The sequence below is a fragment of the Microcaecilia unicolor genome, chromosome 6 (genome assembly GCF_901765095.1).
Source record: "Microcaecilia unicolor chromosome 6, aMicUni1.1, whole genome shotgun sequence".
Taxonomy (NCBI): Eukaryota; Metazoa; Chordata; class Amphibia; order Gymnophiona; family Siphonopidae; genus Microcaecilia; species Microcaecilia unicolor.
In genome coordinates this window covers 25,841,797-25,864,723 of record NC_044036.1, presented here as the reverse complement: position 1 = coordinate 25,864,723, position 22,927 = coordinate 25,841,797, and the positions used below count along the sequence as shown (strand labels likewise).

The 22,927-nt window shown below is 47.0% G+C and overlaps 1 protein-coding gene across 1 annotated transcript in view; it reads left to right on the top strand.

The window, feature by feature from the left end:
• NRDC (nardilysin convertase) overlaps window positions 1–22,927 on the top strand; it is a 137,145-nt gene that overhangs the window by 66,900 nt on the left and 47,318 nt on the right. The window contains exons 18-19 of the mRNA XM_030205933.1: window positions 7,806–7,925; window positions 14,821–14,872. Coding sequence (XP_030061793.1) covers window positions 7,806–7,925; window positions 14,821–14,872 — 172 coding nt within the window. The remainder of the gene's footprint in view (window positions 1–7,805; window positions 7,926–14,820; window positions 14,873–22,927) is intronic.

The following is a 22,927-nucleotide window of genomic DNA, read 5'->3' as shown; positions in this document are numbered from 1 at the left end:
GTCTGATGAGCGTTATGGATGACCAGACTGGGAAGGATAAACGTGCTGTTGGCTTGTAATCTATCACTGTTGGATTCCCTACATATGCAGAAAGAAGCCTGGAATCATGTTACACAGGCAACCATTGTGAACTGCTACAAGCAGGCAAGCTTTGTTAAGGATGTGGAGAGGGACGAAACAGGTGCAGCTGTTGCAAACGCGTCATATGAAGAGGTTATTGACATCCCAGCCGGTTTTACTGAAGAGGAGTTCCATTGCTACTTAGCTGTTGATTACGATCTACAAACAGCTGAAGACAGCACTGATGTTGAGATATGCTCCTACATGTAGGCAACAACGGCTGATGATGGAACAGATGAAGAAATGAGCAGCGAGGCACATGCTGATGAAATTCAACAACCTCCTCCTGTCACTTTTGCAAGAGTGCTGGAGAGTCTCAACACCGTGTGGGCCTATCTGGAGGCCACTGGATGTCAGTGCTATGACAGTTTTTACCGTCTGGCAGATGTAGTCTATGGAACTCACAGACCCAAGTGTGTACAGAGGACTATAACTCATTACTTCAAGCCAGCCTAATGTCAGTTAACTGAGACTGTATACTGTACGTATAATAATAAACAGTACTGTACATATGTTTATCAGATGTCAAGCTTCTTTGGGTCACAACGGTTAAGTGCACGCTCTTGTTTAGGTGCATGCATTTCTTTGGTCCCAGACCCTTGCACTTAAGCGGATTGCACTGTATTTGAAATTGAGCTTCAATATATATGTCTTTAATTTTAAAAGATGGCTCACATTTTTAATACACAAACTCATGACCCATCTAATCAGCACATTTTCAGCTCATTTGACTCGTTGGCCCATTACTTGCTCTGAACATTCCTTTGCTGCAGCCACTGCTTCAAGAGAGCTTTTAACTACCAAGAAAAATCTATTGTGGAATGAAAACTGACCAGTTTTAAAATGATGATGATGATGAAGTGAGGATGTGGAACTGTTTACAGTAGGGTCCTTTCCTCAAGCTTCCTCAGCACCTGAAAGAGAGATTTATAACTTTACATCATCTCAACCCTAATACTTACCCTTTACCAACAAACATTGTTTTTTTAAGTACTTTGTGCCTGATTCCCTGCCACTTCCCTGAGTTCGTAAGAGAGCAGCCATGTTTGGAACCATGGGATGCGACTGAAATGTTTCATGCCGTGTGTGTGATGTCATTTGTGACCTCATAATCGACACCGAAGCCAAGTGGAATGTATAAATATAACACAATTTGAGAATCTGAATAATATGGCTGCTTTAGGAGTTTACAGGAACTGCATGAGAAGACACTCTTTTCTATGCCTCTTCTACTTTTCAGTCATGGCAGAGGCTCTTCCTTTCCCCTGCTGAGCTTCCCCAGCAAGGAGGAAGTGAACAGTGGCAAAGTGGATCACTTCTGCCTCCTGGGCAAGCTGAGACCTGACTGTTTATGTGAACCGCGGGATCGCAATTTACATAGTCGAGTCAAAGCTTGTGCAGGAGGTAGAAGTCACCCGCTGTTCCGTGGTTCTCTTTCTCCTCTTCTTGCCACACTGCGCTGGAGCAGGCTTAACAACTGGCTCGCAAAATTCAGGAAAAATGTATAACCAGTGCGAGCCAGCTCCAGCACTCCAGTGGCACTTTCCCTACTTCAAATTCAGATAATATAGAGGGCATTTATATTAAAAAAAAAAAAAAAAAAAAAAAGTCTTTAAGTCCAAAACATTCAGAAAAAACTCCCGTCCATCTCACAGTCATAATCAAACAGGAACAACGTCTATATTTCTTGTATGATTATGACTGTGAGATGGACATTTTTGCACTGAAAACATCCAAAATGAATAGCCATTTTCCAATGTGAAACGTCCAACTTTTGAGGGAAAAAACCAGGGACATGAATGTCTGGCATTTTCAAAAACATGGCCACTCAGATGTCTCTGCAGAACAGAGAAGTAGCCTAGTAGTTACCCCAGTGGCGTTCCTAGGGGGGCTGACACCCGGGGCGGATCGCCGATGCACCCCGCCCCCCGGGTACAGCGCGGACCCCACCCGGCGAAAGGATACCCCCCGTGAAGGGAACCCCCCCCCCCCCCCCCCGGGTGCAGGCCGCTGTGGGAGGGGTGCCGCGCGCGCCTGTCCTCCGTTGTTCCATGCTTCTTCTCTGCCCCGGAACAGGAAGTAACCTGTTCCGGGGCAGAGAAGAAGCATGGAACAACGGAGGACAGGCGCGCCCCCCCCCCCCCCCCCCCCCCCAGGAACGCCACTGAGTTACCCTACTATAACTTTTTTTTTTTTTTTTTTTTAAATGTGATCCCTTCAGGACCTGAAAAATACGTTCTGTACCTGAATATATGCCACTTCAATAGCCTTCAGGTTTGCAGGTGCCTTATATTTAGGTACAGTAGGTATTTTTCTGTTTCTGGAAGGCTCGGAATTATTTATTTAAAAAAAAAAATTAAAGTGGGACTTGAACCTGGGTTTCTCTGTTCACAGTCCACTGCCCTAACCACTAGGCTACTCCTCTTGTATTTGCTGCTTTGTTCAGAATGGCTATAATACCTGCAGCTGACAGTCTGATTTCCCTTTTCAGTTTCATTGTCAGGGGAGAAGGAGGGGGATAGCAACCACTGAGGGATTAAGGAAGAGTCAGTGACGGAAACAGGTCTAGATAAAAATATGCTTTTTTTTTTAGACATGGGCATTTTTTCTCATTTAAAAGTCCCTGTTGGATGTCCTACTTTTGGGCCCTCTCTAGACCAGCCCAAAACATGCCCATCCCCCTTTGCTATTTGGACAAACTGCAGTGTGAAACGTCCAAATTCTGACTTTCCAGAATCAGGATTTGGATGTTTTTAGCAGATGGACATTTTTAAGACATCTGTCTTCTTTGAAAATGAGCACCATAATCTTTATTTTCTCCCTTTGTTTATTTGAATTCCCCCTTCATCCATCAGTCTTTAGTTCTTCAGTGGACCTCAGATCATGCTTTTAAAACCAGATCCCATTCACATGGGGGGTAATTTTCATAAAGGGTTTTCTATGTGTAAAAGTTTTTTGTAAAATTTCACTGTGGTATATGTGAGTATAAGTTACATATGCTGACAAGATGGTGTACTTACATGTGTGTAGCTGTTCTGGGGGAATAGGCTGGGTAGAGCAGGGGTGGAGATGGTGATGTACCTGCATATTTTATAAAATACAGAAGAACCCGCACGCATTTACATTCTTCCCTCATGGAGCCAAGGGCACCTTTTTCCTTTTTAACAAGCCATGTGATGACGCATGCTGCCTGATCCAGTACTTTCCTCAAGATTATATCCCACTGATCAGCCTGCCCTGAAAACCTGAGCAAACTACTATGAGCATTGACTAAATATACTCCTTTAACATATTTGTAAAATTGTATAAAACCATCTCTGTTGTTTCCAGATAATTGAAATCAGCAAATGGCCCACAACCAAAAAAGTGAACAAAATTTGCCTTGAGTAAAGGAAATACCAAAGGGGTAATTTTTATAAAGCTTGTACTTGTGGAAAAGACTTCTTATATATGCATAATCAACTCTGTAGATTTATAAGTACACACACTGACCATATCACATGTAAGAGAGAGTGCAGAGAGTACCTGCGTCTCACCGGCCTCCCACTTGGCCATCTCTCTCCTCTTCAATCAGTCCAAAACTCTGCTTCGCGACTCATTTTCCGCCAAAGTCGCTATGCTCACATTAGCCCTCTCCTCAGGTCACTTCACTGGCTCCCTATCCATTTTCGCATTCAATTCAAACTTCTCTTACTGACCTATAAGTACATTCACTCTGCCGCTCCCCAGTACCTCTCCACTCTTGTCTCTCCGTACGCCCCCCCCTCGGATACTCCGCTTTGTAGATAAATCTCTCTTGTCTGTCCCCTTCTCCTCTACTGCTAATTCCAGACTCCGTTCCTTTTATCTCGCTGCACCTCACCTTGGAATAAACTTCCCGAGCCTGTACGTCTAGCCCCGTCTTTGGCCGTTTTCAAGTCCAGGCTAAAAGCCCACTTCTTTGACACTGCTTTTGACTCCGAACCTCTACTCACTTGCCCTGTACCCCACCTCTTTAATTCTTAGTTGTTCTATCTGTTTACATGTCTTTTTAGATTGTGAGCTCTTTGAGCAGGGACTGTCTTTTCGTATATGGTGTACAGCGCTGCGTATGCCTTGTAGTGCTATAGAAGTGATAAGTAGTAGTAGGTGAAGCCGTCATAAAACACTGATGATCTCAAGTATTGGTGCCAAAGTGGATCCCATGGATCACCCCTTCAACTTATTAGAGACTACACTCCAAACCTGAAACTCTGGAGCAGCATAGGGTTCGCTTGTATGTTTGTCTCTTGTTCTTTCTCTACAGATAGCAAGGACTACAGGTTCATTGGACTAGTTGCCTCTTTCTCTGACTCTATCCATTATGGGTCCAGGTTGCTCCTTGATACCACCTATAACAGGGAGGCCTAGAAATGCAATTTAAAATTTGGTAAGAACAGTCTATAGCAAAGATGTGGATATTCTAGAGTGCCTTCCATCCACACAGAGGTTGCTATGAAACAGTTTGGTATCATCAGGGAAACATTAAGACCAAAAACAAAATAGTGTTCAAGCTGTGTTTATTTTTATAACATTAATTCTAGTCAGTAGGGAGATAGAGAGATTTCCATCTACCCAGGTTTTCGCTAAAGTGCTTCATCATTGGAGAGTAATACAGATTATACAGCTCCTTTAACTGAACCATTACTGTTTGATATTTAGCTTTAAACATTTTTTTTTATTGAGAATTAAACATAAAATGTTCAACAAATAGAGTGAAACCTTCTCAATTTTGTATGATAAACCCAACAATCCTCTATCTCTCCCAACCCGCATCCCGATAACACATCCAAACTTAAATGACAGAGGTATAGGAGGCCTGGTTTCTTACGCCCCCCTTTCCCCAGGTCACCAAATATGAAAGCTTTTCCAGCCTACCCTCGCCCTCCTTCCCCCCCCCCCCCCCCCCCCCCCGGTGTTTAATTTCTTTAAAATTCCACTGAAATGGAAAGTTGAAGGAGCTCGCTTTAGATTTAGCTACATTTAAGCATATCTATCTATTTTTTAAATATTTTATATATCATCTACAAGCCCAGAATCTATTGAAGCAGTGTACATTCAGTTACAGTAGGTTTTAAATTTAATACAAAGTTTTATAAGCCGGCATTTTCAGCAAAGGCAGTACAACATAGGATACAAAGAATTTGCCCCATCTAGAGATCTACACCGTCCCCCAATCTCCTACCCCCAGCATTAAGATAAACTACAAAAATATGGTGCAACCAACCAGGTTTTCAATGGCTTCCTAAACAGAACATAATTCTGAACCCTTTTAAGTACCCCTAGCAATTTATTCTATACCCACACTAGGCGCCACACTAGAAAAACAAGACATCTGTGTCCAAACGAGACCCAACAGTGGGTAGTGTCAAATTCCCAGCAACACCTGACTGTAACTGACGCCTGGGAATATATTGTTGCAGGTGCCACATGAAATAATGTGGTCCTATCCCTCAAAGAGCTTTAAATGCTAAACAGCACACCTTGTATACGAATTTATATTCGCCTGTTGAGCGAGTTGAAGCCCATGCTTTCATCTTCCTACTTTAGGACTGTTCTACAGAGTATAGTTCTTACAGAGTTAGAGTACTTTAATTCCCTTTGTCTTGGTCTTCCTGCTTCAAGCCTTGGACCATTTCAGGTCACTCGGAATGCATCGATTAATTACAGGCACCCCCATCATATAATATCACAACTTATGAACTTGTATTGGCTATGCATTGAATGATAAGTAAAATAAAATTCTCCTAGTGATATACGAGGCATTGTGTCATAATGCTCCTTATTATATCTAGGCTGTTTTAAAGATCTACAAAGGGATAATCTTGTCTGTACAAAAGTTTTCAGGGCCAAGTCATATAGCAGGGGAGAGAAAATACAGTGGTGGAAATAAGTATTTGATCCCTTGCTGATTTTGTAAGTTTGCCCACTGACAAAGACATGAGCAGCCCATAATTGAAGGGTAGGTTATTGGTAACAGTGAGAGATAGCACATCACAAATTAAATCCGGAAAATCACATTGTGGAAAGTATATGAATTTATTTGCATTCTGCAGAGGGAAATAAGTATTTGATCCCCCACCAACCAGTAAGAGATCTGGCCCCTACAGACCAGGTAGATGCTCCAAATCAACTCGTTACCTGCATGACAGACAGCTGTCGGCAATGGTCACCTGTATGAAAGACACCTGTCCACAGACTCAGTGAATCAGTCAGACTCTAACCTCTACAAAATGGCCAAGAGCAAGGAGCTGTCTAAGGATGTCAGGGACAAGATCATACACCTGCACAAGGCTGGAATGGGCTACAAAACCATCAGTAAGACGCTGGGCGAGAAGGAGACAACTGTTGGTGCCATAGTAAGAAAATGGAAGAAGTACAAAATGACTGTCAATCGACAAAGATCTGGGGCTCCACGCAAAATCTCACCTCGTGGGGTATCCTTGATCATGAGGAAGGTTAGAAATCAGCCTACAACTACAAGGGGGGATCTTGTCAATGATCTCAAGGCAGCTGGGACCACTGTCACCACGAAAACCATTGGTAACACATTACGACATAACGGATTGCAATCCTGCAGTGCCCGCAAGGTCCCCCTGCTCCGGAAGGCACATGTGACGGCCCGTCTGAAGTTTGCCAGTGAACACCTGGATGATGCCGAGAGTGATTGGGAGAAGGTGCTGTGGTCAGATGAGACAAAAATTGAGCTCTTTGGCATGAACTCAACTCGCCGTGTTTGGAGGAAGAGAAATGCTGCCTATGACCCAAAGAACACCGTCCCCACTGTCAAGCATGGAGGTGGAAATGTTATGTTTTGGGGGGTGTTTCTCTGCTAAGGGCACAGGACTACTTCACCGCATCAATGGGAGAATGGATGGGGCCATGTACCGTACAATTCTGAGTGACAACCTCCTTCCCTCCGCCAGGGCCTTAAAAATGGGTCGTGGCTGGGTCTTCCAGCACGACAATGACCCAAAACATACAGCCAAGGCAACAAAGGAGTGGCTCAGGAAGAAGCACATTAGGGTCATGGAGTGGCCTAGCCAGTCACCAGACCTTAATCCCATTGAAAACTTATGGAGGGAGCTGAAGCTGCGAGTTGCCAAGCGACAGCCCAGAACTCTTAATGATTTAGAGATGATCTGCAAAGAGGAGTGGACCAAAATTCCTCCTGACATGTGTGCAAACCTCATCATCAACTACAGAAGACGTCTGACCGCTGTGCTTGCCAACAAGGGTTTTGCCACCAAGTATTAGGTCTTGTTTGCCAGAGGGATTAAATACTTATTTCCCTCTGCAGAATGCAAATAAATTCATATACTTTCCACAATGTGATTTTCCGGATTTAATTTGTGATGTGATATCTCTCACTGTTACCAATAACCTACCCTTCAATTATGGGCTGCTCATGTCTTTGTCAGTGGGCAAACTTACAAAATCAGCAAGGGATCAAATACTTATTTCCACCACTGTACATTTGTGTCCAGTGTCTCTCTTCATCTAGAAGAGCCAAGTCAGGGCTGTTAATGGTACTGGTTGTTAATAGTCTCCATTCGACATTAGAGAGGTTAAAATGCAGTTGCAAAATTTTAGTGCAGTACAATATTTATGTGTTCTCTGTTTTTTGCATGAAATTCTGATATACCTATGTATTAATTTCTCCTCAGCTACTGATTTTGCCCTGAGGGCCTCTGACTGTCCTGACACAGAGTATCCTGTCAAAATATTAGACTCGCAACAAGGCTGCTTGTGGTACAGGAAGGATAACAAGTTCAAGATTCCAAAAGGTAAAAGACTTTTCCATTACACTACTTAGCTTCCCACTGTTCCAGAACCTGTAAGATAGTTGTGTCCATCAACCAGTAGGTGGAGCTAGAGAACTGAAAACCGAGCTGGGACACAACTCTCTTGACATCCAGTCCAGCTCCTCAGTATTTTCTAACTCCAGCAGGTGGATGGATACATTTTTCAGCCTCTGGTTCTGAGTGATTTGCTCCTGGTCCAGTTGGTCAGCTGGTCCCCAGTTGAGCTTTGCAGGTGGCTTGAGTCTACAGAGTCATCTGGAAGTCTTCAGATCCCTGGGCCTGGTGCCCCACAAATTTACTTCTTCCCTACCTTCACCTCTCCCCTGTTTCCTGTGGAGCTCTCCTTTTCCAGAATAACCACCTTAAAAAAAGGAGAAGGAAAGAGGTTTTCTGGAGAGTTTGGGACAGAGTATTAGTCCTGAGCTATTCTCATCTGGTGTAAGACTTGTGTAGATTGTGAGCTTGGGGGAGGAGCTGGCAGTAGTAAGTCCGACTAACATTTGACACGGAACCGCTTGGAGGGCTGCAAGTTCTACTTGGTGCAGGGGTGGAGTCCTGACCCACCGCTTGGGACATGTTGTGCTGCACTTGTAACAGTCGGGGTGAATGGTGACTTCCGAGGAGGGAGTTGTGGTGTTACCGTTTTGAGACCCACTGGCCGGCGTTGGGGCATTGCAGTACATGTAAGCCGGGAATCCAATGGGACGCAGAGGAAACAGCACATCTTCAGATTTGGTGCAGCATCCGAATATGCTGGGGTCGTTGGGCACTCTGACAGGGCTGGTATGCAGTTTGATGCAGGAGTATCTGGGTGTTCTGTTTGACTCGGCACAGGACAGGTTCTTCCTCACAGAGCGCAGGAGGTCGAAGCTGGTTCAACAGATTCGTCTTCTCCTCAGTCTAGGCAGGCCCAGGGTCTTGCACTGCGTTCAGGTTCTGAGGTCAGTGACCGCGGCAATGGAAGTGATGCCAGGGGCAAGGGCTCATATCTGGTCATTAAAGGAATCTCTTCTGCTGCTGGTCTCCAATGCCACAGAAGTATGACCTTCATCTTCCTGGGATGCTGGTTGCCAGACTGAGTATGCAGCGGTGATTATCTCCCAGGGGTTTGACCTTCGGAAAGCTCTTTCTGTTAGCACAATGGGGGTGGTGACAACGGATGCCAGCAAGTAGGATTGAGGAGCTTATTACAAGTTCCATCTGGCACAGGGCATCTGGACGGAACAGGAGTCTGTGGTCAATAAATTGCTTGGAGCTCAGGGGAGTGCGGAATGCCATATGCAACTTCACTGTCTTTCTGACATGGTGGGCCCAGTCTGAGTTTTCTCTGACAATGCAATGACGGTGACATATCAACAAGCAAGGTGGGACCTACAGTCATCCAACGGCAGTGGAGGCGACCTCCCTCATAAGTTGGGCGCAGAAAAATCTTCTGTGCTTGTAGGCAGTTCACATCACTGGGTCCTTGAATGTGGAGGCAGACTTTTTCAGCAGGCACTCATTGGACCTGGTAGAATGGGAACTATTCAGCCAGGGGTTTCAGCTGATAGTGGACCAATGGGATTTTCTACTTTGATGGCAATGAAAAGAAATGCCAAAGTGCCCAAGTTCTTCAGCCATCAGAAAGTACCGGGATCGGTGGGGATCAGTGCCCTCCTGCAGCTCTGGACAGATGCACATCTACTGTATGTCTTCCCTCCTCGGCCCATGGTAGGCTGCATGTTGAAAAGGATTGTATTGCACCGGGGTCAAATAATTCTCGTGGACGCAGAGGCCATGGTACCCAGACCTGATTCGACTGCTGGACTGAAGTCCTCTCCGATTTCTGCAGGTACACATTCTACTGGCTAAAGGTGAGCTGGTTGATATTGTGTATCTGGATTTTTAGAAGGCGTTGGACAAAGTACCTCATGAAAGACTCAAGAGGAAATTGGAGAGTTATGGGATAGCAGGTACTGTCCTATTGTGGATTAAAAACTGGTTAAAAGATAGAAAACAGAGTAGGGTTAAATGGTCAGTATTCTCAATGGAGAAGGGTAGTTAGTGGGGTTTCCCAGGGCTCTGTGCTGGGTCCGCTGCTTTTTAACATATTTATAAATGACCTAGAGATGGGAGTAATTAGTGAGGTAATTGAATAACTTTGTGTCGTCATCAAATTTAAAGTAGTTAAATCGTGGGAGGATTGTGAAAAATTACAAGAGGACCTTACGAGACTGGGTGTCTAAATGGCAGATGACATTTAATGTGAGCAAGAGCAAAGTGATGTATGTGGGAAAGAGGAACCCGAATTATAGCTACCTCATGCAAGGTTCCACGTTAGGAGTCACTGACCAAGAAAGGGATCTAGGTGTCATCGATGATGATACGTTGAAAACTTCTGCTCAGTGTGCTGCTGCAGCTAAGAAAACAAATAAAATGTTAGGTATTAGGAAAGGAATAGAAAACAAAAATGAGGACGTTATAATGCCTTTGTATCGCTCCATGGTGCGACCGCACCTTGAATATTGTGTTAATTTCTGGTCGCCACATCTCAAAAAAGATATAGTTAAATTTAGAAAAGGTGCAGAGAAGGGCAACGGAAATGATAAAGGGGATGGGACGACTTCCCTATGAGGAAAGGCTAAAGCGGCTAGGGCTCTTCAGCTTGGAGAAAAGGCGACTGAGGGGGAGATATGATAGAGGTCTATAAAATGATGAGTGGAGTTGAACGGGTAGAAGTGAAGCATCTGTTTACGCTTTCCAAAAATAGTAGGACTAGGGGGCATGTGATGAAGCTGCAAATTAGTAAATTTAAAACAAATAGTAGAAAATTTTTCTTCACTCAATGTGTAATTACAGAGAATGTGGTAAAGGCGGTTACCTTAGCTTAGCAGAGTTTAAAAAAGGTTTGGACAGCTTCCTAAAGGAAAAGTCTATAGACCATTATTAAATTGGACTTGGGGAAAATCCACTATATCTGGGATAAGCAGTATAAAATGTTTTGTACTTTTTGGGGATCTTGCCAGGTATTTGTGACCTGGATTGGCCACTGTTGGAAACAGGATGCTTGGCTTGATGGATCTTTGGTCTGTTCCAGTATGGCAATACTTATGTACTTATGTACTGAAGCAAGGTCCAGTGCTCACAGAGGATCCGTGCCCCTTTGGTGCTACAGCTTGGCTATTGAAAGGGCTCGGTTAAGAGGAAAAGGTTATTCTAATTTGGTCATATGCTACCTTGCTTCAGGCTCGGAAATGCTCTACATCCATAGCGTATGCGAGGGTATGGAGGATGTTCAGGGGCTGGTGTTCTCTGCTCAGATCATGCTCATATTAGCATTTCTCCAGGCAGGTATTCAGAAAGGATTCGCATTGGGTTCTCTAAAAGTTCAAGTTGCGGCTTTGGCCTGTTTCAGGGCTGACTATAGAAGATGTCTCTTGCAGCTCACCTGGATATCGTTGGATTCTTGTGTGGAGCAGGCTGCTTGTGACCTCTCTTTGGTATGCCGTGTCCAGAGTGGAACCTTAATTAGTCCTTCGTGCTCTTTAGATGCTTCCTTTTCAGCCACTCCAGGAGGCCTCCTTGAAGGATCTTGCACTAAAAGCAGTGTTCTTAGTGGCTGTTGCGTTGGAACTTAGGCTTTCAGAGCTTCAAGCCCTCTCTCTTGTCAGGATCCCTTTCTTCACCTTTTGGAGGCAGAGGTCTCCCTGCTTACGGTTCCTTCCTTTCTTCCGAAATTGGTTGAGATGAAATGTTTCAGGTTTATTAAAGACTTTCTGTCCCGCCCAACAGAACAAGCCATCTGGGCGGCGTACAATCTAAAAAGAGAAGAGAGGACATACAGTATGACATAGAAACAAAAAGGAGCTGGAGTAGAACTACAATATTGACAGGAAAGAGGGGGAAGAGGGAAAAAACAGTATAGTGAGGGGACAGAAAAGAGGAGGGAAAAAACAGTATGGTGAGGGGATACCAATCTGTGGAGCTTTTGTCCTTTTGCAGAGAGGACGAAGAGGCTCAGTATTCTTCCTTGAAGCTTCTTGATTGGCGTAGAGTCCTAATTAGATATCCGGAATTCACAAATGAGTTTTGCAAATCGGACAGACTGCTTTTTAATAAACAGAGGCTTGGCCTCGGGGTTTCCAAGCCCACAGTTGCTAGATGGCTGAAGGAGACTCTTGAATCAGAATTCTTGTTTGCAGGGAAGCAGGCTCCTCAGATCTTGCGGACTCATTCTACGAGGCATACAGCAACATCCCAGGCAGAGTCTACCTTACTATCTCTGGTGGTTATTTGCAAGGCAGCAGCGACATGGTTGATGCTGCATACGTTTGCCAAGCATTACTTGGGTGGATGTTGCAATGCACTTGGAAGCCAGTTGTGGAGCTTTGGTCCTCAGGACAGCAGCGCCAGGATTCCACCCACTCTAGGGATTGCTTTTGAACATCCCACAGGTTTTGGAATAGTGGGAAGTTGCGTAATAGAAGGAGAAATTAGGTCTTGCCTGATAATTTTCTTTTCATTAGTCCTTCCCACTATTCCAGAGACCCACCCAAGGTTTCTGAGATGTCTGATCTATGCAAAGTAATGAGTCAGATAATCGACTGTCGCCTTGCATGGCTCTTCCTGCATATCACTTATTTTCTACAAGTTGTGCAGAGATGAGAGAGGTCCACACGTTTGCTTCTCTGGTAGTAATAGGTTAGTGAGTTGTTTAAAGTTGTGTTTATTCTGAGTTTCTCTTTGCTGCTTGTTCGTGTAAATACTGAGGAGCTGGACTGCGGAATTAGAAAAGGTTCAAAGAAAAGCGATCAAAGTGATAAAGGGAATGGAACTCCTCCCATATGAGGAAAGTCTAAAGAGAACTAATGGAAAGAAGATTATCAGGTAAGACCTAATTTCTCCACTGTAATATTCAGCCAGTTCTCTGATTTATCATAGTAAGGTTAAGAACTCACAATAACCTGTGCCCCAACAAGAGCTCTTCGATCACTTGACTCGCACCATTTGGTTTTACACATTTCTAGATAGATTCACTATCCAGCTCATTTTTGAAAGAGAAAGACGCCCATATTTCGACCCAAATCGGGAGATGGGCACCTTTCTCCCGTGGGCGCCCAAATTGGTATAATTGAAAGCCGATTTTGGGCATCTTCAACTGCAATCTGTCGTGGGAACAGACAAAGTTGACGGGGGCATGTCGGAGGCGTGGTGAAGGCGGGACTGGGGGAGTGTTTATCAGCCGAGGAGAGATGGGCGCGCTCGGCCGATAATCGAAAAAAGAAGGGCGCCAGAAGCAAGAATTTGGGTCACTTTTTCTGGACCCTTTTTTTCACGAACAAGTGCCCAAAAAGTGCCCCAACTGCCCAGATGACCACCGGAGGGAATCGGGGATGACCTCCCCTGACTTCCCCAGTGGTCACTAACTCCCTCCCACCCAAAAAAAAACCTTTTTTTTTTTTCCAGCCTGTATGCCAGCCTCAAATGTCACACCCAGCTCCATCACAGCAGTATGCAGGTCCCTGGAGCAGTTGTTAGGTGGTGCAGTGGACTTCAGGCAGGTGGACCCAGGCCCATCCCCCCACCCCTACCTGTTACACTTGTGCTGGTAAATGGGAGCCCTCCAAACCGCCCCCAAAACCCACTGTACCCACATCTAGGTGCCCTCTTCAGCCATAAGTGCTGTGGTAATGGTGTAGAGTTGTGGGCAGTGGGTTTGGGGGGGGGGGGGGATTTGGGGTGCTCAGCACCCAAGGTAAGGGAGCTATGGACTTGGGAGGTATTTTAATTTTTTTTTTTTTTTTTTACTTTTTATAAGTGCTCCCTAGGGTGCCCGGTTGGTGTCCTGGCATGTGAGGAGGACCAGTGCACTACGAATCCTGGCCCCTCCCACAACCAAATGCCTTGGATTTGTTCGTTTTTGAGCTGGACGCCTTCGGTTTCCATTATTGCTGAAAAACGATAACGCCCAGCTCAAATCCGCCCAAATCCGATGCATTTGCCCAGCACAAACCGTATTATTGAAACAAAAGATGAATGCCTATCTTTTTCAAAAATACGGTCTGTCCCGCCCCTTCACGTACCCGTTCTTGGAGATAGACGCCCGTGGAGATGGTCGTTCGATTATGCCCCTCCACGAGTCCACTAGAAGTCCTACCTTCTACTTTTTAGACCCTAAACTGTGAAATGATCTTCCAACACATATTCGATCAGAACCTTCTTATGCAAAATTCAAAATAATCCTAAAAACAAATTTTTTCAGTTTGGCCTTTGGCGCTGTGGCAATGCTATCAGCGAATGGGGTATTAGTCCTGACATGTAGAGTGACCATTTTTATTTGTTCCTCTCTGTTTGAATGTAGGATTAAAAAACAAAATACTTCGAGGGAGGGTACAGGGGTGCTGGGGGGGAGGGGGGGAGAGGGTATTACAAAACTGGATTAAAAATATGAAGTACACAAGGTGAATATGGTGAGGCCAAAGACACTATACGATACTTCATGTATATTAAGTTATGTTGTGTGGGGCTCACTTGGAATATGTTGTATTGAGCCGAGTTATATATGTTCTGACATGTTCTTTTTGCTCAATAAAGACTTCTAAAAATTAAAAAAAAACAAAAAAACAAAATACTATTCAAATTTTGGCATTCTTTTCTATTTTTATACTAATTTTATTTTTGTAAATCTCCTTGATCTGTTTGCTGGATTGAGTGGTATATCAAGCTATGAATAAACTATAAACAAACCACAGATTAAAAATTGAAAAAATGATGCTGATTATTCTTTGAACCTTCCTACGTGTGGTATTTTAAGGTGAGGGTGGGGACGTTCAGAAGAACCATAAGGTCTATTGTTGGGCTATTAAATTAACTTTAAATAAATGTTTTTTTTTTCCAGCATATGTACGTTTCCACTTGATATCACCTTTGATACAGCAGTCACCAGAAAAGTAAGAAATATGTTTTGTTTTTGATATTTTAATAAATTTCCAACTGAAAGATACAAAATAATGAAAAAAAAGGAACCTGCCTGTGATGGTAGCAGTAACATGCAAATGCACAGGTAGGAGAGAGAATGCTACCTTATAACTGAAGAGCAGAGAGCTGTTATGCTGTAGGTTGACTTTGGTGTTAGCAGTAGAATAGGTAGTACTTGTAGAATAGGTAGTTAAGCTTACAAATTACCCTTTCAGAAACTCAGAAGGTGGGGTTGTTAACTTAAAATTTGCCTTAAAACATACAATTTTGTCAGTACTCTGCCTTTTAAAAGTTTTCATACCTTTGTACGTTTCACACTCTGATGATTAAAAAAAACAACATTCCTTAGCGTGCATACCAGACTAGTCCAAGACTTGTGGGTTGTGTCTTCCTACCAGCAGATGGAGACAGAGACTGAAGGCTTGTGGGCTGTGCCCTATAAGGGTATTGTGTAGCCTGAGGCGTTCAGTATTTCTTTGTCTCCAAAATATGGCGACCGGCAGACTTTGCAGCTCCTGTATAGGTCAAAGGGCCGGGTTTCAGTTGAGCAGGGAGGACCAGAATTATGTGGTGATGCTCTGCCACTTTAAAAATATAAAAAGGAATTATTTTGATAGCGCCAGGGCAAAATCTGAGAAATAAGTCACAGGAATCCCTTCCTCCTCTCCCCCCAGCCTCATTGACCTGATCCCTAATCAACTTCCAACACAGCTCTTCCTAGAGAAATGAACCTGTGACATGGGGAAAACCAGTGAATGGCAAGTCTACATATTTTTTTTTCTCTTTTCATCTGGGTTCCTGAAGAGATTGTTTTGGGCCAGCGTGCCTGAGGAGAAAAGGTGGCTATGGAAGCACTCTTCAAGTTGCAGGGTCAGGCAGTCACAAGCGGGAGTAGTACCTATAGTAGCACATCCCCCTAATAGTTTCATGACAAATTGAGTCCAATGCTATCCAAGCTTCTCAGACTGGAACTATGCAGATTGCCTCTTGGCGGAGTATCGCCCCACCTTCCCAGCCCCAAACTTAAAACTGCATAATAATACCAATATCTAATTTTTATATACCATCATAACCAAAAGCTCAAGACGGTTTGCAGTTAAATAAAAACATAATCAAACCAGCAGTAGTACAGTATTCTATTTGGCCTAACATCTCAGCTGAAGACAGAGAGTCATTCTTCCCCCCCCAAGAGTCTTCAGGCAACAGTCTCCTTCTTCATCTGCATCCCCAGTAAACAACAAAGGAAAGCTAAGCCCCATAGGTTTGACTCCATGTTGAGTCCAGGTCCATACTGAAGTTCTCTTCCACAGATTGGCCACCCCCTTCACAGTACACGGCACACATTTATATAAAATTGTCTCCTTTTTAAATGTTTGACTGGGAATACCAGAGTAAGACATGGCTTGATTTCTATGAGGGTCTTGGAGGCATAGGCAGATAATTATCCAGAGAGTCAGTGGCAGAAGGGGGTCTTGACATGTTAACCCAGGACTTCTCCTGGTGGTTAAAGCACTGATCTTGACATCCAGAGGTGGCCGGTTCAAATCCCACTGCTGCTGCTTGTGATCTTGGGCAAGTCGCTTAACCCTCCATTGCCACAGGTGCAAACTTAGATTGTGAACCCTCTAGGGACAGGGAAATGCCCAGTGTACCTGAATGTAACACACCTTGAGCTACTACTGAAAAAGTGTGTGAGCAAAATCCAAATAAATATATATATAAATAAATAAAATACATTGATGCTCTGGCTACAGAAGCCAGCTTCTTCTCAGACAGGGTGCCTAATACATACCTCTCAACATAATAAGATCAAATTTACCGCCATTAACACACCAAATCTGAACCTTCCAATTTTGGATACCCCAAAAATTCTTGGAGTTACCATCGATCGACACCTAACACTCGAGAACCACGTGAAAAACACAACCAAGAAGATGTTCCACTCAATGTGGAAATTAAAAAGAGTAAGACCTTTCTTCCCAAGGATTGTTTTCCGTAACCTGGTACAATCAATGGTGCTCAGTCATCTAGACTACTGCAAAGCGAATGCTACGTACCTGTAGAAGGCATTCTCCGAGGACAGCAGGCTGATTGTTCTCACTGATGGGTGACGTCCACGGCAGCCCCTCCAATTGGAACACTTTCTAGCAAAGTCCTTTGCTAGTCCTCGCGCGCCGATGCGCACCGCGCATGCGCGGCCATCTTCCCGCCCGAACCGGCTCGTGCCGGCCAGTCTCATATGTAGCAAGACAAAGAGAAGGGAAGACACAACTCCAAAGGGGAGGCGGGCGGGTTTGTGAGAACAATCAGCCTGCTGTCCTCGGAGAATACCCTCTACAGGTATGTAGCATTCGCTTTCTCCGAGGACAAGCAGGCTGCTTGTTCTCACTGATGGGTTATCCCTAGCCCCCAGGCTCACTCAAAACAACAACCATGGTCAATTGGGCCTCGCAACGGCGAGGACATAACTGAGATTGACCTAAAAAATTTACCAACTAACTGAGAGTGCAGCCTGGAACAGAACAAACATGGGCCTAGGGGGGTGGAGTTGGATTCTAAACCCCGAACAGATTCTGAAGCACTGACTGCCCGAACCAACTGTCGCGTCGGGTATCCTCCTGCAGGCAGTAATGAGATGTGAATGTGTGGACAGATGACCACGTCGCAGCTTTGCAAATCTCTTCAATGGTGGCTGACTTCAAGTGGGCTACCGACGCTGCCATGGCTCTAACATTATGAGCCGTGACATGACCCTCAAGAGCCAGCCCAGCCTGGGCATAAGTCAAGGAAATGCAATCTGCTAGCCAATTGGATATGGTGCGTTTCCCCACAGCCACTCCCCTCCTGTTGGGATCAAAAGAAACAAACAATTGGGCGGACTGTCTGTTGGGCTGTGTCCGCTCCAGATAGAAGGCCAATGCTCTCTTGTAGTCCAATGTGTGCAGCTGACGTTCAGCAGGGCAGGAATGAGGACGGGGAAAGAATGTTGGCAAGACAATTGACTGGTTCAGATGGAACTCCGACACAACCTTTGGCAAGAACTTAGGGTGAGTGCGGAGGACTACTCTGTTATGATGAAATTTTGTGTAAGGGGCCTGGGCTACCAGGGCCTGAAGCTCACTGACTCTACGAGCTGAAGTAACTGCCACCAAGAAAATGACCTTCCAGGTCAAGTACTTCAGATGGCAGGAATTCAGTGGCTCAAAAGGAGGTTTCATCAGCTGGGTGAGAACGACATTGAGATCCCATGACACTGTAGGAGGCTTGACAGGGGGCTTTGACAAAAGCAAACCTCTCATGAAGCGAACAACTAAAGGCTGTCCTGAGATCGGCTTACCTTCCACACGGTAATGGTATGCACTGATTGCACTAAGGTGAACCCTTACAGAGTTGGTCTTGAGACCAGACTCAGACAGGTGCAGAAGGTATTCAAGCAGGGTCTGTGTAGGACAAGAGCGAGGATCTAGGGCCTTGCTGTCACACCAGACGGCAAACCTCCTCCACAGAAAGAAGTAACTCCTCTTAGTGGAGTCTTTCCTGGAAGCAAGCAAGATGCGGGAGACACCCTCTGACAGACCCAAAGAGGCAAAGTCTACGCTCTCAACATCCAGGCCGTGAGAGCCAGGGACCGGAGGTTGCGATGCAGAAGCGCCCCTTCGTCCTGTGTGATGAGGGTCAGAAAACACTCCAATCTCCACGGTTCTTCGGAGGACAACTCCAGAAGAAGAGGGAACCAGATCTGACACGGCCAAAAAGGAGCAATCAGAATCATGGTGCCTCGGTCTTGCTTGAGTTTCAACAAAGTCTTCCCCACCAGAGGTATGGGAGGATAAGCATACAGCAGACCCTCCCCCCAGTCCAGGAGGAAGGCATCCGATGCCAGTCTGCCGTGGGCCTGAAGCCTGGAACAGAACTGAGGGACCTTGTGGTTGGCTCGAGATGCGAAGAGATCTACCAAGGGGGTGCCCCACACCTGGAAGATCTGTCGCACTACGCGGGAATTGAGCGACCACTCGTGAGGTTGCATAATCCTGCTCAACCTGTCGGCCAGACTGTTGTTTACGCCTGCCAGATATGTGGCTTGGAGCACCATGCCGTGACGGCGAGCCCAGAGCCACATGCTGACGGCTTCCTGACACAGGGGGCGAGATCCGGTGCCCCCCTGCTTGTTGACGTAATACATGGCAACCTGGTTGTCTGTCTGAATTTGGATAGTTTGGTGGGACAGCCGATCTCTGAAAGCCTTCAGAGCGTTCCAGATCACTCGTAACTCCAGAAGATGGATCTGCAGATCGCGTTCCTGGAGGGACCACCTTCCTTGGGTGTGAAGCCCATTGACATGAGCTCCCCACCCCAGGAGAGATGCATCCGTGGTCAGCACTTTTTGTGGCTGAGGAATTTGGAAAGGACGTCCCAGAGTCAAATTGGACCAAATCGTCCACCAATACAGGGATTTGAGAAAACTCGTGGATAGGTGGATCACGTCTTCTAGATCCCCAGCAGCCTGAAACCACTGGGAAGCTAGGGTCCATTGAGCAGATCTCATGTGAAGGCGGGCCATGGGAGTCACATGAACTGTGGAGGCCATGTGGCCCAGCAATCTCAACATCTGCCGAGCCGTGATCTGCTGGGACGCTCGCACCCGCGAGACGAGGGACAACAAGTTGCTGGCTCTCGTCTCTGGGAGATAGGCGCGAGCCATCCGAGAATCCAGCAGGGCTCCTATGAATTCGAGTTTCTGCACTGGGAAAAGATGGGACTTTGGATAATTTATCACAAACCCCAGTAGCTCCAGTAGGCGAATAGTCATCTGCATGGACTGCAGGGCTCCTGCCTCGGATGTGTTCTTCACCAGCCAATCGTCGAGATATGGGAACACGTGTACCCCCAGTCTGCGAAGTGCCGCTGCTACTACAGCCAAGCACTTCGTGAACACTCTGGGCGCAGAGGCGAGCCCAAAGGGTAGCACACAGTACTGGAAGTGACGTGTGCCCAGCTGAAATCGCAGATACTGTCTATGAGCTGGCAGTATCGGGATGTGCGTGTAGGCGTCCTTCAAGTCCAGAGAGCATAGCCAATCGTTTTCCTGAATCATGGGGAGAAGGGTGCCCAGGGAAAGCATCCTGAACTTTTCTTTGACCAGATATTTGTTCAGGGCCCTTAGGTCTAGGATGGGACGCATCCACCCTGTTTTCTTTTCCACAAGGAAGTACCTGGAATAGAATCCCAGCCCTTCTTGCCCGGATGGCACGGGCTCGACCGCATTGGCGCTGAGAAGGGCGGAGAGTTCCTCTGCAAGTACCTGCTTGTGTTGGAAGCTGTAAGACTGAGCTCCCGGTGGACAATTTGGAGGTTTTGAGGCCAAATTGAGGGTGTATCCTTGCCGGACTATTTGGAGAACCCACTGATCGGAGGTTATGAGAGGCCACCTTTGGTGAAAAGCTTTCAACCTCCCTCCGACTGGCAGGTCGCCCGGCACTGACACTTGTATGTCGGCTATGCTCTGCTGGAGCCAGTCAAAAGTTCGTCCCTTGCTTTTGCTGGGGAGCCGAGGGGCCTTGCTGAGGCGCACGCTGCTGACGAGAGCGAGCTTGCTGGGGCTTAGCCTGGTCCGCAGGCTGTCGAGAAGGAGGATTGTACCTACGCTTACCAGAAGAGTAGGGAACAGTCTTCCTTCCCCCAAAAAATCTTCTACCTGTAGAGGTAGAGGCTGAAGGCTGCCGGCGGGAGAACTTGTCAAATGCGGTGTCCCGCTGGTGGAGCTGCTCTACCACCTGCTCGACTTTTTCTCCAAAAATATTATCCGCACGGCAAGGCAAGTCCGCAATCCGCTGCTGGATTCTATTCTCCAGGTCGGAGGCACGCAGCCATGAGAGTCTGCGCATCACCACACCTTGAGCAGCGGCCCTGGACGCAACATCAAAGGTGTCATACACCCCTCTGGCCAGGAATTTTCTGCACGCCTTCAGCTGCCTGACCACCTCCTGAAATGGCTTGGCTTGCTCAGGGGGGAGCTTGTCCACCAAGCCCGCCAACTGCCGCACATTGTTCCGCATGTGTATGCTCGTGTAGAGCTGGTAGGACTGAATCTTGGCCACGAGCATAGAAGAATGGTAGGCCTTCCTCCCAAAGGAGTCCAAGGTTCTAGAGTCTTTGCCCGGGGGCGCCGAAGCATGCTCCCTAGAACTCTTGGCCTTCTTTAGGGCCAAATCCACAACTCCAGAGTCATGAGGCAACTGAGTGCGCATCAGCTCTGGGTCCCCATGGATCCGGTACTGGGACTCAATCTTCTTGGGAATGTGGGGATTACTTAGAGGCTTGGTCCAGTTCGCCAGCAATGTCTTTTTGAGGACATGATGCATGGGTACTGTGGACGCTTCCTTAGGTGGAGAAGGATAGTCCAGGAGCTCAAACATTTCAGCACTGGCCTCGTCCTCCACAACCACCGGGAAGGGGATGGCCGTAGACATCTCCCGGACAAAGGAAGCGAAAGACAGGCTCTCAGGAGGTGAAAGCTGTCTTTCAGGAGAGGGAGTGGGATCAGAAGGAAGACCCTCAGACTCCTCGTCAGAGAAATATCTGATGTCTTCTTCCTCTTCCCACGAGGCCTCACCATCGGTGTCAGACACAAGTTCACGGACCTGTGTCTGCAACCGTGCCCGGCTCGACTCCGTGGAACCACGGCCACGGTGGGAGCGTCGAGAGGTAGACTCCCTCGCCCGCACCGGCGAAGCTCCCTCCGCCGACGTAGTCAGGGAGCCTTCTTGGGAGGCTACCACACTCGGTACCGCAAGCGGCACCGATGTCGGAGACCTCACCCCGGACAATGGGCCAGCCGGCGCCTCGCTCGACGGTACCGGTGGCGCAAGCACCCCCGGTACCGGAGGGGTAGGGCGCAACAGCTCTCCCAGGATCTCTGGGAGAATGGGCCGGAGGCTCTCGTGCAGAGCGGCTGTGGAAAAAGACATGGAAGCCGATGCAGGAGTTGATGTCAGAGTCTGTTCCGGGCGTGGAGGCTGTTCCGGGCTGTCCAAAGGGGAGCGCATCGACACCTCTTGAACAGAGGGCGAGCGGTCCTCTCGGTGCCGATGCTTACTGGGTGCCGACTCCCTCGGCGACCCAGAGCTCTCGGTGCCGACACGGGAAGGGGACCGGTGACGATGCTTCTTGGATTTTTTGGAACGAAGCACGTCACCGGAGCTTCCCGGCACCGATAAGGAGGACGTAGAATCCAGCCGTCTCTTCCTCGGGGCCGAGGCCGAAGAGGGTCGGTCTCGGGGGGGCTGTACCGCAGGAGCCCTCAGGGTAGGGGGAGACCCACCCAAAGGCTCACCGCCACCAGCAGGGGAATGGACAGCCCTCCAGACGAAGCACCACCGTCCGACGACATCAGCAGACGAGGAGGTCTCGATACCGCCGACGCAGCCCTCCGATGTCGCCCCGATGCAGAGGGCCGATGCCTCGATGCACTCTATGCAATCGGGGGCGAGGATGAAGGTCCGGGCGCCGACGACGTCGAAGCAGTCGATACTCCCGATGCCGACGAAGAGCCCGAGAACAAAACGTTCCACTGGGCTAATCTCGCTACCTGAGTCCGCTTTTGCAAAAGGGAACACAGACTACAGGCCTGAGGGCGGTGTCTAGCCCCCAGACACTGAAGACACGACGCGTGCCTGTCAGTGAGCGAGATTACCCGGGCGCACTGGGTGCACTTCTTGAAGCCGCTGGAAGACTTCGATGTCATGGGCGGAAAAATCGCGCCGGCGAGATCAAAACTAGAAATGGCGAAAATGGCACCACAAAAATAGGGGGAAGAAAAACTTCGACCGAGGCCTAAATAGGGCCTACTCCGACGACGAAAGAAAACTTACCGGGGCAAAACTAGAAGTACGGGAAGGGAGAAAACCATAAAGGTCTCCTTCTGACACCTTTTTTTTTTTTTTTTTGAAGAACGAAGTCGATAAACGACGCGCGAGGTCAACTTTGGGGCGCTTACGGCGAAACACGACCGTACCGAGCGCGGACAA